The 17,332-nt window shown below is 38.8% G+C and overlaps 1 protein-coding gene across 3 annotated transcripts in view; it reads right to left on the reverse strand.

The window, feature by feature from the left end:
• LOC100576392 (transcriptional regulator Myc-B) overlaps positions 1–17,332 on the reverse strand; it is a 39,901-nt gene that overhangs the window by 13,543 nt on the left and 9,026 nt on the right. For 2 of the 3 annotated variants that reach the window (XM_016914905.2, XM_016914906.2), the window contains exon 3: positions 5,086–5,184. The exons of the other annotated variant lie outside the window; for it this stretch is intronic. In XM_016914905.2, the coding sequence (XP_016770394.1) occupies positions 5,086–5,184 (99 nt within the window). The remainder of the gene's footprint in view (positions 1–5,085; positions 5,185–17,332) is intronic. 3 annotated transcript variants of the gene reach the window in all.

Here is a 17,332-nt window from a genome sequence, read left to right on the forward strand (position 1 = left end):
AATTAATTATACGACTCTTTGGCTCGAACGAAACTTGGATGCGACCAACGAGTGCACTCTCTCGAAGGACACTGCCACCCGCACGAGCCTCGAAGATGGTTCGAGATACGCTAGCGGTTCCAACTATTTTCTTTTTTCTCTTCTAGAGAGACTGCTAGCATTTGCGGACAGCCGTGAAACATCGCTAATTAGTCGGGACGAAACAAGGCTCGACGCTGTCTTAACCTCGGCAATTCTATATTCAGGGTGAAGGCCGGCCACGGACAACGGAAAGAGATCGTGTCACGGTTCTCCGTAGAGCCACAGGTATACACAGAAACGGCGTAAAAACGTGAGAGTGAGCTTAACTAACGTATCAACCCTGAACTCTAACCGGATGCTATCAATATCGCTTTATCTCCAAAGATTCCCTTGGCTACGAACCAGAACAAAGAGACTACATCATTGCATACTTTGCACAGGATTTTTTATTTAATAAATAATTATAAGATTTAGTATAAAAAAAAATAAAATTTTTGTTATATATGTATATATAGATCTTCTGAAACCTCAAGTTTCAAGATGAAATCATATCGATCCTTAAGATCCTTTTTCCATCGATCGTTCAAAAGAAAATATCCCGAATGAAAACGTCGTTAATTAGATCTGGGCTAATACTAACTCTATCCGTTCGATGATTTGAGAGATGAAGAGGGACAAAAAGAAAGATGGATCGATGGTCACGATGATATCCTTTTAGAAGCACGTGGCCTGCGCGGAGGCGTTCGAAGGGACATACGACACCGTGGGCGTTTCTACAAACTGTGTCATCCATGGCGTCTGGTACAATCAGTGGAAATCCGGTTGGTCCAGATTCCTGTCTGCCACGGATACGGATCGTAACTCTTTCCTCAAGGACAACGTTCGGGATACAATCGCTCAATGTCGGCGAGCGCGTTTCGCGACAAGGAAGCCTTTCTCTTACTGTACTCCCCTCCTCTCCCTTTTTCCCCTCTTTTTCTCTCCTCCCGTGTAGCGGTTCGATTACGTTCGCTCGATTTACGGATGAATTTCGTTCCGCAACAGCTCCGTTCATAAAACGAACCATTAATCGGGCGGCGATCATAAATATAATTGAATTCGGCTCGACATTGCCCGCGGTAAAGCGCGTCTCGCGACATTTTACGAATATAATTTGGCTGTCGAGTAAACGAGGAATTCGGTTAAACGCGGATCTTTCTCTTTGATGAATTATGGAATTGCTTATAAATTATAAATTAAAAAGAACGAATGAAATATATTCCGTTTTAAATGAAGGAAATATTGTAATTATTTGGATATAAACAAAGTACCTAATAATCCTAATTTTTCAACTCGCGCGTTTGAATGTTTTTTAATAGATACTTGGCCCATAATGGATTTTCAGATTTTTTTTTTTAATTGGTAATATGAAAACTATTCCAAGAATTCTCAACTTACTGTAAATGTTGGATGTGGAAAGGATATACATACTTTCAATATTTCATAATCAATAAATTTTAGGTAATAATGCGTAACTAATGACATGTAATGTGACATAAATGTTTGAAATAATATTCTATAGTTCGATTCGTGCCTGTATTTGTCAAAATGCGTTATAGAGAGTCAAAGAGTTAATAAAGATATGTACATCGCCGATTCGAAACGCGAAGTGGCAAGCGAGGTATCTTTCTTTCACCTAAAGTGGAACCGCTCACTTTATGATCGCTGCATTTTCATGCATTAATATACTCGATTTATACGTATAGAAGTTGTCTTTCAATTCCGGTAATTTTATTCGCATAATACAAAGAGAAATAAAGATAGAAGAAAGAAAGAAGTATATAGCATTACGAGATTCTTTATGCAATGAACTTAACCTGAAATCTAAAATTTAAAAGATGAAAATAAAGGGGGAAAAAATCTAAAATAATGTTTATCTTATAATAAGATCGAATTAATTAATGTTAAATTTTCCTACTTATTTTGTTTATCAAATTTCGATTTCATTTGATAGATTTATTAAGGTTGAGATTACCAAACTAATAACTTTAAATAACAATTCTTCTGTAATAATTATATATTATAAGATTAAAAAAGTAAATTGTATAATATTGTAAGAAGAATTTAAATCTGTTATTATATCTAGAAATGATTATTTTTGTTATGAACACTTTGACTTCTTTCATAATATTACTTTATAATACAGGAAAGGGTAGTTTTACATTCGTTTTAATTAAACATAATCGATTTTTCCATCAGAATCACTGTCCGCTAGAATTATTGTCTCCTTATATAAAATAGAATCCGTTGGAGATTTAAATTACAAAAATTCCTAACTTATCCCTATCTTGAAACACGTCACGCTCGGTGTGCAAAACATCCAGACACGTCTTCCGGTTTCACTTTACCTGGCCGCTGCAATCGCAGCGTGAACTTTTAATTAAGCCTGGTACAAACCGAGGAAAAAAAATCTATCTAATCTTGCTTCGATCATACACTGATATTTATTTCGATAAAATACGATTGTCGAATGACCGATTAATCTAAAAAACAAATATATACATGTATATATACATCAATTTATATCAAGAATCGAGAACAAATGTTAGTTAAAATATCCTATCTAGCATTTATCTTTCAACGTATAACGAAATTCTATACTATTCATTCTTTAACTTTGAAACGAAATTACAAAAGCTCCTACGCGTGTTTTACACGGATCGGATTTAAGTTATTTATCGAATCCTGACGAGGACGGCGTGAAAAAAATAATAAAAACGTGAAATTTCGAAACGATCAATAAGATGTTGATTTAATTATTAACGAAGACAAGATGTGTCAATCCTTAGAATCATCCTACTTAGAAAATATTAATTATAACGCTCGATGGTTCGAAATCGTCTCCATTTAAAGCCTCAAACGGGGCCAAGCGGAAAGAGTCTCTCGAGGAACGAGGAAGAAGCCAAACGAGAGAGGTCGTATACATGTGCCACTTGTATCCGTGTGTGCAAGGCAACGAACGAAGCAATCCACCGCCTCCGTCATGACCATACATGCCGCTTGCACGTGTATCGTCGCGCCGGCTAGGCCAGACACACGAATCTTCCCGAAACTGGCGATCCGCCAGGTCATCGACTGCGAAAAGGCGCGAAAATTTCTAAAAATAACCATAGGAGCCATCTAAACTAACTATAGAAGGAACATCGAGGGTCGCGGACTCGAGAGAACTACTTCCCCTTTGATTTCGTCTATTTTCCCTTCGAATAGCTTTAAACGTCGTCGACGCACGTGCCACCCTATTTTCGCTTCACTTCGATTCACATACCGCTTCTTTTCCACTCTTCCGTATTTCTTCTTTTTTTTTTTCCCCTCCCCCTTTAATTTCGATAGTGTTTCTTGATTTTTAACATTTTCGGCTACTACTGGAGCCATCTATGATTGAAGTAGAATAATCACCAGTGGCGCCACGGAAGCCATAGATGACTGGCGATTCCATGAATTCGTAAGTTTGCACGATTTCTTCCAGATTTGAATTTCATGAGTTAATTAAGTAAAGAAATGAATAATCAAAAGTTTCGTGTGCGTTTACGATTTTACTAAAAAAAAAAAAAGAAAAAAAAGATTATGACTATATAAAGTTTAATGAATTGAAAAATTGAAAGAAATAATTAAAATGATGATGAATAATTTTAAGTTCAATTTCAATAATCTTAGTTCGTATAATCGAATATGTAAAATAAAATCAACGTATTTAAATTGTAACTCGAAAGTTATAAAATGTCAAGGAATGAAATCCATTAGATTTTTAAATTTACTCATATATGAATATCGTGATGTTGTTGTAAAAGGCACGCAAACATTGAAAAAACGGATGTTACGAGTCATCACATTGCAATTGGATCGTAATAATAACACGAGTATTTCGACTATTCATATTCGATACAATGTAAATTCATTTCGACGTATATCCAAACATAGTTTTTTTTTTTTCAAGCAATGTGTCGAACATACAAAATTCGTCCGGAAGTTAGTGATAATGATTTTACGCGGCGTGATTCTTCTTTTAGGAAGGAAATGTCTCGTATTTAGTCCCACTAAACGTCGTGTAGCATACCAGTCATCGAATAATTAATTAAACACGGGTTCATTTATCATACATATCCGAAGAAAAATCACCGCGATAACAAAAACAGAAATCGGTATGTAATTGACTAAATCCACGGTCTTATACCAATATTTGCAATATTTCTAATATGTAGAGCAAAGAATAAACGACCACTCGATATATTTACACTCGGCATGCAAGGTTACGTATTTGTTGTCGAACCGGTGGCTTTTTCGTTCGATGAGTAATTGACGTGATAAATTTATAATAAGAATATTATTTTTACTTTTCTAAATTAAATATAGTAGTTAGTAGTAGTTATAAAAGTAAAATGAAAATTTTTGAATAAAATTTTTTGACAATTAATGAATTTCTTCATCCTATTATTACGCAAGTTATTATTCACTTAGAATATTATAATATAAATATATTACATTCATTACAGTTTCTATATAACTTAAATATACCGAGCTATATGATATTCGTGCACACACAATGGCATGCAATAAATCCCTTATTTATAATACGTATTACAGTAGAAGGAAGCAAACTTACTTAACTCTTTAGTTTATGAAAATTCTTAAAAACTATCAAAAAAGAAAAAAAAAATTATTACGCAACAATTTTTAACATTTTCCTTTTTTCGTATAATCCTTTTATAAATAAGACAATACATTAAAATGCAAGGTTACGTGTACTAAAAATATATTTGGTTAGTTAGGTGATAACAAGTTAATCTATCGAAGGACAAACTTATTACGAAATGGTAATTAGGTAATTTTTATTTCTCAACAACATCTATTTAAAAACATACTCATAAATATTAAATGAAATAAGTATATTTGAAACAAGTTTGAATAATGTAAATCGGATCCCTACACCAAATAATCAACTCCATCTCACTAAAAAAAAAAAATTATTAATCTTCTCGATTCTCTAAATCCCCCATAATACACCCACCTCGTCGTTTAACCACCTACCTCGCATACACACATAGCTGGCACGAACGTCATACGAAACATCTCTTCTATCCGCTCCCAACCTATCCCACTTGGCGAGCGAAACACGTCCAAAATTAGCTGAAACCGTGGTACAAATTAGGAACAGGCGTGAATCGGGCGAAAAAGAGAATAGTACAAGAACTGAGAAAACAACACGTACGCTACATACGTAGCGCGCGTACTATACGCATGTGACATTGTCCATCCGTGAAAGAGAGAGCGCGCGCGGAGGCTGCGGAAGAGGTCGGCGGCCCGACGCTAGGGATCCCTAGACGCGCGCGGCCCAAGGGGAGGAGAAAGTTCGAAGCGGTTACTTTGCGAAAACGAGGGGTGGGGGAAAAGTGGCGGCGCGGTATATACGCGGCGCGAATCGAGTCGACCGCGTTGGAGGGAGGGACAGGGAGGGGGGAGAAGGAGGGAGGGAGGGAGGGAGGGTGGCAACGTCAATTCGCGGCAGCACGTGCAACCGCGTAAGAGCGACCTTGGGGGTCAGTGCTCTCCGTGTAAGCAGGCCATAGTAGAGTACGTCGACGCGAATCGATCGGGCTTGCTCTCCTCTCTCGTTGGGATAGGCGACCGCGAGACGAGAGAGAGAGAGAGAGGAGAGAGGAGAGGAGAGACACGAGAAGAGGGGAGCGAGTTTTCGTGATATCGAACGGTCGCCTCGCCTGCGGACGAGCTTCGAAAAAGCCGGGGTGGGGATGAATTTCCTTTCTCTTCTTTCTCCTCTAGACACTATGGATATATTGTCTTCTCTCTCCTGCTCTCTTTTTATCTTCCGTTCCTTCTCTCTCCTTTCTCTCTTTCTCTCTCATACGAGCCGGGTGATGGTAGTGTATCCGGATGGAGGGTCCAGCGCCATTTTTTCCCGGACAAATCCCTTTTGGCTGATTACGCGTTTTGATTTGTGCGCCTCGCACTGGGCGCGGCACTCGTCTGGGCTAGCCGAATATTTCCAGAGGGCGGTGAGAGGAGACGACGCCCGGTATATTTCCAGGCGGGAGAAAATACAATGTACGGAACACCGGTTATCCCGTGGCTGTGTAACACGGCCTCGGCTCTCGCTTTGGAAGTGAACGTACCGTGTAGAAATTTCTTTGATCCCGTTCGGAGATAAATTAGACAAGTGTCTGTGGGGAAGTGATCGGGAACTGGACCACCACCACCACCACTCCAGAGAGAGGCCTATGCAGAAATTATGGAATTTAGCCCCGTTACGCGAACAATCACGATCGCGTCAAAAGAGAGAAAAAATCGAAACAGAAGGAAGCGGAGGAGAGCGTTGTAGTACGTACACCATTGTGTGCGTACGCTTTCGAGGTATAAAACGCGAATGCTAATCTGGCCATTCGCCGCGGGAAGGGCGTGAAAATTCCATTACACGCTATAGTCCAAGGGGAAAGTAAGTAGACAGCGCGCCATCGGTGGTACACGGTTAGAGGAGAGAGTTTAACGCTGTACCATCGAAGGCTGTTACACGTTTCATGATTCAGCCGGCGCGAGATATCGACTGGCCGGGCTGCCTCATTGACGCAGAAGCTCGCTAGGGGAAAAGATTGCAGAGGAAAATGCCAGGAATACCCCCTGCGCGCGCTCGAGTTTCGCGTATCCGGCTATATACGATATGTAGGTCTCCGACCGTCTGATGACCCGTTACTTCTCTCCACAGGAGATAAGCGTCAGATACGAGGAGTATATATATATGCAAAGCTCAGCTAGAAATGTACGCGCGTGCTCCGCATCGCGAATTGACCCGTGACCAACTCTTCAACCCGAATGTCGCGCTAATTCGTCATTCATGGATCATCAATTTTTTTCCCTTTTTCGTTTTTTTCGGATTACGTAACGCACGTAGTAAAGTTCCATTTAAAAAACATCGCGCAGTCTTTTAAATATGTAAAACGTTAGTTCCATTCCATTCCGAGCGTGGATCAAAAAATGATAAAATAGAATCTAGAACTATCTAGAATAATTCAACTCTAGATTATTTCGTCGTGCGTTTAACATATAGGTCAAAAGTGAGCAAACATCCGGTTATCCAAGAGTTTTATATATACATATATTTATACGTATATTTTCTACGTAATCTCGAAGGATCTCTTCTTGCGTGTGCGTGATGATCTGTGTGTATCCTTCTCTCTGCAAAGAAGAGTTGGTTGGGTCCGTGTTTTCGATTGGCCTCCAACATCTCTCAGCCAGACTGAATTCCAATTATATCGTGGAGTAAAAAGCGAGGGCCGCGACATGAAATTACTTTTCGTGGAACTCTAGGCCCGAACGAGTCCCACGGTTCAAAGTATCCCGAGATGACAATCCCTTTAAGCGGAGCCACATATGCGAACGTGACGGCACGTTTCTCTTCCTGGTCACTCGATGTACACACATATCCGTATATGAGCCGAAGCCATAAATCTCGTCGTGCCCAAGGCTCCGGGCTCTCGCGCTCGCGGCTGATGCCTCCACGGTACTACCAGCCGACGACTCATCCAATCCAGTTACGAAAGTGAGCGCGCTCGCGACCTGCAAAATGCTCTTTGTCTTCCTCTCTCTCTCTTTCTCTCCAGGTATCGGCTCGAAAGTCACGAAATACATACACACACATACACACACACACACAACGTAACAACGATGGGCATCGTTCCACGAGGAACGGTTCGCGGGGGACACAGAAATCGGCGCGTTGCGTGCAAGAAGTCGAACGATCCGTGGATTTTCTCCCGACGAATTTTCTAATTGCCTCGTTAAATTCTTCCGACCGACGACTCCTTTACTTTAAACACCAACTTGGACAACCCCCTTGATTTAAGGTCGTAACGTTAACGACCTAGCCACGGCCAGTCACCACCTCCTGTTTCACCTCGGCGTAATCGGTTAAGGGAAGAAGGATGATCTTGGCGATCTTTTTCTACTCCGTTCGAATTGTAGCAAGAGTAAGCCGGTCAAAAAGGAATAACGAAGTAGCAGGAGAGAATGTACGGTGCGCCTCGTTCAGAAAAATCACAAACCATAACACGCATTACTATCCCGACGGCCAAGTCCAATTACGAGGTCTCACCGACTTTTGTGCGTGTATGTGTACGCGCATGCATATATATATATATATATATATCCACCCCACGTGTCGCGTTCAATATATACGGATGCACTTGGTAAGTATACCGCGAGATACTACCTTGGATAACAACCTACGCGAGATACGAAATACGGCAGACGTATCTGGAGGATAGTAGCCAGGAAACGACCCGGTGACCAGACACCATTAAAGCCCTGCCCACTCGACGAGATCCGCCCACGGAACGGGATGCACATCGATGTTCGCACAGTTACTATATATATACATATATATATCGCATGTATTATACGAGAGACGATCTTCGTTATTATTGACGTATCGCCGATGACGCTTTTCTATCCTTATATACGACACACGCGAGAGAAAAGGGGAAGATGCGGAAAAGAGGTATCGCCTCATCTCCACCGTCGTCTCTCTCCTTTTTCCTTGGTCGATTGACTCACAGAAAATGCCAGTTACGTTCGTCTCTTTCCTTCCACCGTTCCTTTCCGTTCACTTCTCCCCCTTCTTCTTTTTCTTCGTTACCTCTTTCTCTGTCCGATATATCTCTTTCTTTTTCTGGATCACCGTCTCTCTTCGAGGGCCTCTCTCTCTCGCTCTCTCTCCCTCCTTCCTTTTCTTTTTCTCGTTCGATCGGCTCGAGAGAGCAGGCTGGCATGCCGCCTCAGGAGTACGAGAAATGCAATAAGAAAGGAGAGAACTGTCGGCACCGATCGAGCGGAGAGAGAGAGAGAGGAAGGAGTGCCGGGGTGCGCGGGAGGAACGTGAAAGAGAGCGTTGTGAACCGGCCGATATATTGTCTTTCTTCTCTCTTTCCCTCGTCACGTTCCGGCCAATTTCGAATTTTTAATTGGACAACGAGATATTCACTCCCGATTCTTTCTCTCTCGTCGCGCTTTTTTTTTCCGGTACGCGCGCGATATCGACCGACTTGGTTAGGTCATTTCACATCTCTTATCTGAGAACTTTGTGGAGAAATCGGTCGCTCTCTTATCGGGACACGTGTATATATAATATCGAGGAGAGCCTGATGGAATTCGAAATTTCCAATTTATTCAAAGAAAGAATCCCGATATAGAGGTTATATTGTACGTATAGGATGTGTTATGAAGGAGTGGAGGGGGAGAAAAAAATGGCAAAAAGAAAAAAAAAGGATCTCTGTGATCGCCGCCTGATGCCGATCGGCATTCCCGAATCAGGTTTTACTTGTCTGACATTTCGACGACCGACCTCCTAATTCTTGTTACAGGAGAGGTCCACCAGGGCATCCTGGTTCGTCGACCAGACATTTGATATAGAAGAAAAATGATCGAAGATATTATATACTTCCTTATTTCATATCAGAAATTATAAATAATAATTCGATTTAATATAAGTAATTAAATCCTTTTATATAAATGTGAAAGAGAAAATTCTCTTTGCTTAATTAAATAATATAAATAAAAGTAAATCTGGATAAGTTTCTAAATACGAATATACATTTCAAATTTAAAACATGCGTATCTTAATCATATTATTTGCAATTTTAATCCAATCAAATCCTCTCGTCAAACAAATTAAATTTAAAAAGCACGAAAATACTTTAAGCTTTATTTTAAACATTATAATCTTCTAATCGATAAATTTCAAAAATCGAATCTTTTCACGAAAGATTAAAAATATAAAATAAATTTTATAAATAAATTTTAAATTTACGCGCAAACGTGCTAGAAGTCGACTTTTCTTTTTTTAAATCTCGAAACAATAGAAATTAGCGGTAAAAGTAAAAGTCCTAAGAGTGACCTAATGCATTTGCTACGATACTTATCAGAGCACCGGCCTCTCCCACGCGGCCCGAACTTAATGAATGAATGAACGAATGAATGAGTGAATGAATGAATTACGTCACACGCCGGAGATGCACTTATACGTAGAACAGTGTGTAAAGAGTTCCTGTGCAAAAATAGGCGCCTACTTGATTTCTCGAGGGAAAGTTGTGTAATTATACGTGGGACATGGAAAAAGAGAGAAAGGGAGAGAGAGAGAGAGAGAATATTGCGAATATTAAATCAAGTCGAATATAATAAGAAAAAAAGGAAGGGAAAAAAACGTTTATGCTTACGCAAAATTCACCTGCACACAAAGCTGACAACACAAAGGGAAACTCTTGAATTGTTTTGCAAAAACCGCAAGGACCGTTACGCGTTCACGATGAAACCGCATTTCAATACTATCAGAACATAAAGTATATCTCGGTCGGAGCCGTATTTTATTTTAATAACAGGGATTCATGGCCATATTGGTCGCGTTTTCTTCTCTATTTTCTAAAAATCGGTGCAAACAGCGCTAAGATAAATGTACGTATAGATTAACGCTTGTGTAACGGGCATGACCAAGCACTTTCCTTCTGATGAAAGATCGCGGCGAGTTATTCCGTAACTGGTTCGGAATCGAATCAGAGCGTGAAGAAAAATGGCCCCAAAGTGAAAATGATACCGCGAATTTCGCGATGGCCGCGTGCCACAGACTTTCTTCGAACCGCTTCGCTGCTTTCGCCGATTCGTTGAAATCGAAAACTTGGACGAGCGTACCCATCCTTTCTTTGCACGATCCACGCTACACCCACTGAATTCCAGAATCGTCGAACAGGCCTACGATAACCGGCGACAATCCGTACATTTTTATGAGGCGTTAGATAGAGTCGATTTCCGCTCGACGGCGTTCCATCGCGGCACACACAATTTTCCAAGAAACCTTTAACCGGGGAATTTGCATGAGAAACGGAACGAGGTTCGCACCAGGTTCGTCACTGCCGATGGAAAAAGAAGGGACTGAGAGGGATTGCGTGCGAATACCGAAGGAAAAAAAGAGAGAGAGGAAAAAAAGGAAAATCTAGACGTAAGGGGAGCCGGGATCTTCGTTGAATGTGTCTCGAGGATCACAGGATCGTACCAATATGCCTTGACACCTCGTTACAATGAAGAAACTCGAGAGGATTCGGATAGGGTACACGGTAACCCTTTCTACGAGGAGAGAGTCGTATCGATGACAGATACGAAATAAAAAAAAAAAAAAAGAGAGAATTTTGATCAAAGAATTTTGATCTTCTATAAGCTCTTCTTCTTTTATTCAAGTTACGAGTAAATTTGAAATATCGGTCGATGAAATTAGATATGTATCTTTCGAAATAAAAAGAAAAGAGAGAATCAAAAAAATATCGAGATTTTTTTCTTTTATTCAAATTACTACGAATTTGAAATTTTATCTAATATGCAAAAATTTATAGTATGTACTAAATTTAGTAATTTAGTTATTATTATCTAGTATGCTAAAAATTTCAAATAGTATGCAAATTTTACGATACCTTAGAGAAACTTCTGACCGTAGGGGGTCAATGATAAAATCGAGCCGATCGTAAATGAAAAGAAAAATATTATAATCGCGTATTTTTTCTATCGTTTATAGCGTATAAAAAGACTTAGTCAAGCTTAGCAAGACTTAGCGACCTTCGTTCAATGTAATATTATAGAGATGATTTTTAATAGACACGATAGATCAATCAATCAATGATTCTGGTAAATACACGATTCGTAGCAACGAAATAGCTTCCAAGAATCGACTGTGAATAATGTCTTGAGAAAATTAATTTACCGGATGATTAATTCTTTGGATCTGATTCCATCGGAGTCTATAAGGTAATTTCAAGGAATTCTATGATCAATCTTTCCCTAACGAGAATTTCCCTCTCCTTATCCGATTTTTTATGCAGTCGGAGTTTACGCGGCACTTATCGGCATTTACATAATTAATGGCGCTAAACAGCTGTAATTGGCGCCGCACGTAACGTGTACACACTTGCGATAACATTGTTCGATCAAACGTGTACGAGGAAAAAAAATAAGTTCATTATCGTTGTCACATTGACGCGCGTGCGTGAAAATCATCAATTTAACTGAAGAAATTGCAGCGAAAACTTCAACTATTCTTTGCGTGTGCATTATGCAAATATTGATATTTCTAACGCGATACTTTATGACGCGAAATACACGCTAACAACGAAGCATGCGGAAGAACGCGTGAGCTCGCGGTTAGCGTGATTTCTTGGTAGCAATAAAACTAAATCTTCGCGTTCGAATGAAATTAACGTTTGCAAATACACTGACAATTTGATAATTTTCTTTGTTTAAAGAACTCGAGAAATCGACCGCTTATCAACAAGATTCTTTTCTACTCAACTAATATCAAGATTTTATATCTTGATTATTAAATCTAATATAATTACGACTGTCTAAAAAGAAACTATTATAGCTAAAACTTTTGCGTTTATATTTTTTTGATACGGTATATTAGCACGGTTATCATAGTCATAAAGACCACAATATGTATATATATTAATACTAATTGCACGTACTCGAGTACACGAAAAATTGAAGTGAAAAGTAGAAATGCCAAAGGGGCACTGCGATCGCGTAACACGCCACTGGAGTTATCCCTCGCCGCGCGACTGCGGCGCGAATGGCAAAAAGGCTTAACCGCATTCCGGCGACCATTTAAACCGCCGCGGCGGGGTCCCACGCTTGACCGCAAGCAGCGAGCCGACCGGCCGGCCGGCTATCGATTGACGTCACTTGGTACCGCGTGACCTTCGAGTTCCCGCGCGATTAACTGCGCATGCTCGAATGATCCTGCTCCATCGAGTAATGCACCTGCAACGTACGACCCGCGCATCCGCGCGAATGCATCATTATAAAATGCGATAAGACCCGAACGCTACCTCGTTTTCTCGCTATCGATCTTGTCCGTTTGAATTTTCCCATTAACTTCTACTTTTTTTCCTGTCGATATATTTCGTTTTTATCGTTCAATACGACAGAGGATAAAAGGTGTAATCGATCGAGAGATTGCAAACGTTGTTGGATGGGTAAGGCTGGATGTAAAAGCCGGCAGTAAATGACCGGTTAGATACCGCAGACGTCACGCAGCGTGGCGCAAGCCCCCTAGTCCGCGACGCATTGCTCGTATGAAAAAGATGCGCATGCGTTGTTCCTCGTCATGCCTCTTCGGTATATAGCAACCCTGACTTTTACCTTGTCTCTCTTTCAAGAATTGCTCAATTTAAAGCATGCGCGGTCAAATGAAATCTTCCGTAATACCATCTATTCTATTATTTTCAAGTAGAAACGTTTCTTTGGATAAATGAGGGAATTGGAAATTACTAGGATAAACGATAAGTCTTTATATTATCTCAACTGTTAAAAGTCTGAAAGAAAAAAAAAATAGATTATCGACTGCTTCATGCTGATTTTAAAGGTGAAAAAATAATCCTATGAACTGTTGAATCAATCTGAAATTCTTGAATAAATCAGATTACATAAGGGGCAATGGTGTAGAGATCCCAGATATCAAAAACGGGTGTTTTCTTGTCCAAAATGAGGCCAAATCTCATAATCAAGAATTATATAAAAACCTGATTACATAAATATTTTCTCCTTCCAAAATACGTATTTCAGTTAATATTAGAATTTTTCATTCATTAATTTCATCTTTATTCCGACTCATCATCACATCAAAGACCTCCTTTTTTTTCTTTCCTCTTTTATTCTGCAAATCAAACAAAAATGATTGTTAAGATCTTCCGAAAGCAATGTTAAATAAATCATTAATACATTTAACGAGGTCACATCGCTTGTTCATGGTCGTGCACCGGTTTCTCGTCGTTTCACTGACCTGTCTGGCCGCGGTCAAAAGTAGCCATTTGCAAGTCGTGGCCCTGGCAATTACCAATTACGAACGGTGACACGACTACACGAAGGCCGAATCTGCGGTGTGTCCGGTCGCACGGTGCTGTCTTCTTGATCCATTAAACGGTCCCGATCAGGAAACGGCGTATAGCTTTTATAAGAGGTCGACGTTCGTATACGCTCAAGAATTCTCTCACCGTTTCGCCATCTGCGCATTCTCCTCTCCCGTTCTCTTCACCCACTCAGAAAATTCAATCGCGTCGATCAAACGTTACAGTCAATTATCCCGGTCTCCCAGTACGATCGATACCGTCGAATCACATCCGTGATCGTTAACGTATCGCGACGCGAATCATTTCGATTCCAATTGAATGATTGAAAGCTTTTCGCGATCGATCAAAACAATTTATCGATTATATTTATTCAATCCGTTGTTCGATTAACATATATTTTAATATAAATCCCGAATAAATCAGAATATTTATATTCTATTCAAAATGTATTTCTTTTGTTCAGTATATTATAAAAAAACCTTTTCTACCTGTATTTCTAACTATTTTTTGTAGGAATCAAGTAAAAAAAACACGATTATAACGATATTTTTTCACTTCGTCAAACATAACCTCCAATTCATCAAAACCAATATCGTGAAACAACGACTTCGAAAGTTAAGAGAACTCGTTGAAAGCGTGTTCGAAATGTCATATTGTATCGAATGCATCGTAAGCATGACGTAGAAAAATAGAAAATACCAATATACGTACTATGTACAGCCTGGTGTGCAATGCCGGGGTTCAATTTGACGTGTAATCGGAAGAAAAGACTGTGCGCGCCGACTAAGTGTCAGGTCACGTGCGCGCGCATTAAGTGTCGCTGCACACGTGCACACGAATACAGGCGGCATGCAACTATGTGCGGTAAAGCTGCGCGGTCGTTAGGCGACTCTTTCCTCGTCATGCTCTCCTATCATACCAGCCACGTTACACGCGCGCAACGGCCATGTTCGAATATCATCGTACAGCAATCGTGTGCGTGTATTCTCAGTACCTATAAAACAATGTTAAGATGTCGACATGTGGTGCAACATATTTTCAGATGGTAAACGGCACTATCTCCCCACCTATCTTAGACGAGACGATACTACGTGGCCTGAGCGAATTATGCGAGTCGCGCCAAATCGCATGTATACGTTCATCCCTTTTGCTCTTTAGAACTTTCTTGCTTTCTCTCACAATCACTATAGTTAAATCAGAACATTGCACAGAACGATGTCTTCACGAAGCTGTACGTGACGAGTCTTGAAAACTGACCACTGGAAATCTAATCACGAGGTGCTAGACCGAACGACACAAATGACCACTCGAGGAATTCGCAGGACGCGTCTCCATTTTCTGCGCGCGCACACCTTTCTGCGCGAATCTGGATGCGCAGTGCCAGCATCGTAAGCGTTTCAAGAGACATGTATTTTATATTGTAGCATGGATCATGAAAAAAGTTTTGAGAAGAAAATATAAATTATAGTAAAATGCTAAAAGTTCATAATAGAAATATACATTTATCGTATAATATGATAAAATATATAATATACAATTGTATAATTCATCAAATTATTTTTTTACGCGTTAAAAATTTATATTTACCAAAAAAAAAATCATTTCTTCTATAGTAATAATTGATATTTAATTATAAAATTCCTCAGTCAAGAAAAGAAGCCATTGATGAATATTTTGCAGATTTTAACGGCTTTAGAATGATTTCGTAACATGGAATAACGAAGTGTATTGAGATTTAAAGATAATATTGAAAAACAAAAATAGAAATAATATTTATTTCTACTTCAAGAACTTTTCAAATGATCCGTGTATTTGTATACAATATAAGCCAAAATATAATGAGGTCGTAAATTAAATCATCGAGTATCTATAGTAAACAACTTCTTTATACTGCCCATACCGAATAATCATGGGCGAACTAGATAGTATTACTAGATTGTTCTTCTTTGAAAACAAAAACAATGATTTTTTTTCGTAAATCTTCCTCTTCCTTCAAAACTTCCATTATATATATAACTACTTTATACAATTGTACGTTTACTAAGAACTTATTCAGTTTTTCTCCTCCTTTTTTGCACCATATATATGGCATTAAAAAATGTTTGCCTGTAAAAGAATAAATAAAGATATTACCTAAAAATATCGATCTGTTTCACTATTTTAACACCAAAAAGTCAATTAATGTTCTATTTAAATATCCAATACAATAAAAAAATGACTTATTCTGGTTACTAATTGAATTTACAACCTCACTATATCCTATACATTGTATTAGTATATAAATAATACAAATTCATTATGTGTAATCGCACCTTTGTTCTTTTAATGTTTTTCTGATGATATTTTAACGTTCTGTGCGACACGAGACAAGCTTTCGCACATTTAGATATGCATGAAGTTATCGATACGAACAACGATTACAGCTTGGAACAAATATTAAATACTTATTGATATAAATATGTATACACCGTTTATTTTTAATGCTAATACACTGAATATTCGTACGTGAATACTTTGTGTAAAATTGACACAATACTGTGTCGTGATAAAAGATAAGGTAGGGAATTTTTAAAATTCTAAAGAATCGTATGTGAAATTAATGAAATGTACAGTACGTAAAATTATTGTATGTACATAGTTAATATTTAGATATTTAATCAGCAGCTGCGTAATCATGTTATTTAAGATGATTACGTAAAGTATAAGATATACATATTTATATCAGATAATAGACTATAATAAGTCATCTAATTATTTTAATACGTTATAATAGACTTGTCTCGTTAATATTTCAATGTATCAAATATTATATATCCAAATTGAATATAAAAATTTTAAATTTAACTGTTTACCTCTTCTTTTAATCCTTAATCCTTCTTCAACAATCTATCCTGTACAAAATATCTTTCAACAATATCGATGCAACGTACGATAAATTCCTCGCGAGTATTTTCACAAAAGAAAATCCACCTTTAACACGTATTCTGTGTAAAAGATTTTTCAATGACATCTACGCAACAAGATAAAACATCAAATATTCCTCCCCTCCTTCCCCGATAGCAATCATCCTCGTCACTGAAAGCGAACAAACGTCGCGTATACAGCAATTAAATTACATTTACGTTTCCAATGACTATATATATATTAATGTATAGGTTGACGTATAACCTTCGCCGTTATTAAACTAAAACGAATACGGAATATACCTCGTCCCGTGGCACGATAAGCATCTAAGGAAATACCGTTGTAAAATATTCACGAAAGCTGTGGCAACTCGCGTTATAGTATTCTGATAACGAGATCGCGCGCACAGAACGCGAAAGGAGGGCCTTTGAACTCTTTCTCACTCTTTATCGACTCTTCGACCGCTTCATACATTG

This window comes from Apis mellifera, linkage group LG11 (genome assembly GCF_003254395.2).
Source record: "Apis mellifera strain DH4 linkage group LG11, Amel_HAv3.1, whole genome shotgun sequence".
Classification (NCBI taxonomy): Eukaryota; Metazoa; Arthropoda; class Insecta; order Hymenoptera; family Apidae; genus Apis; species Apis mellifera.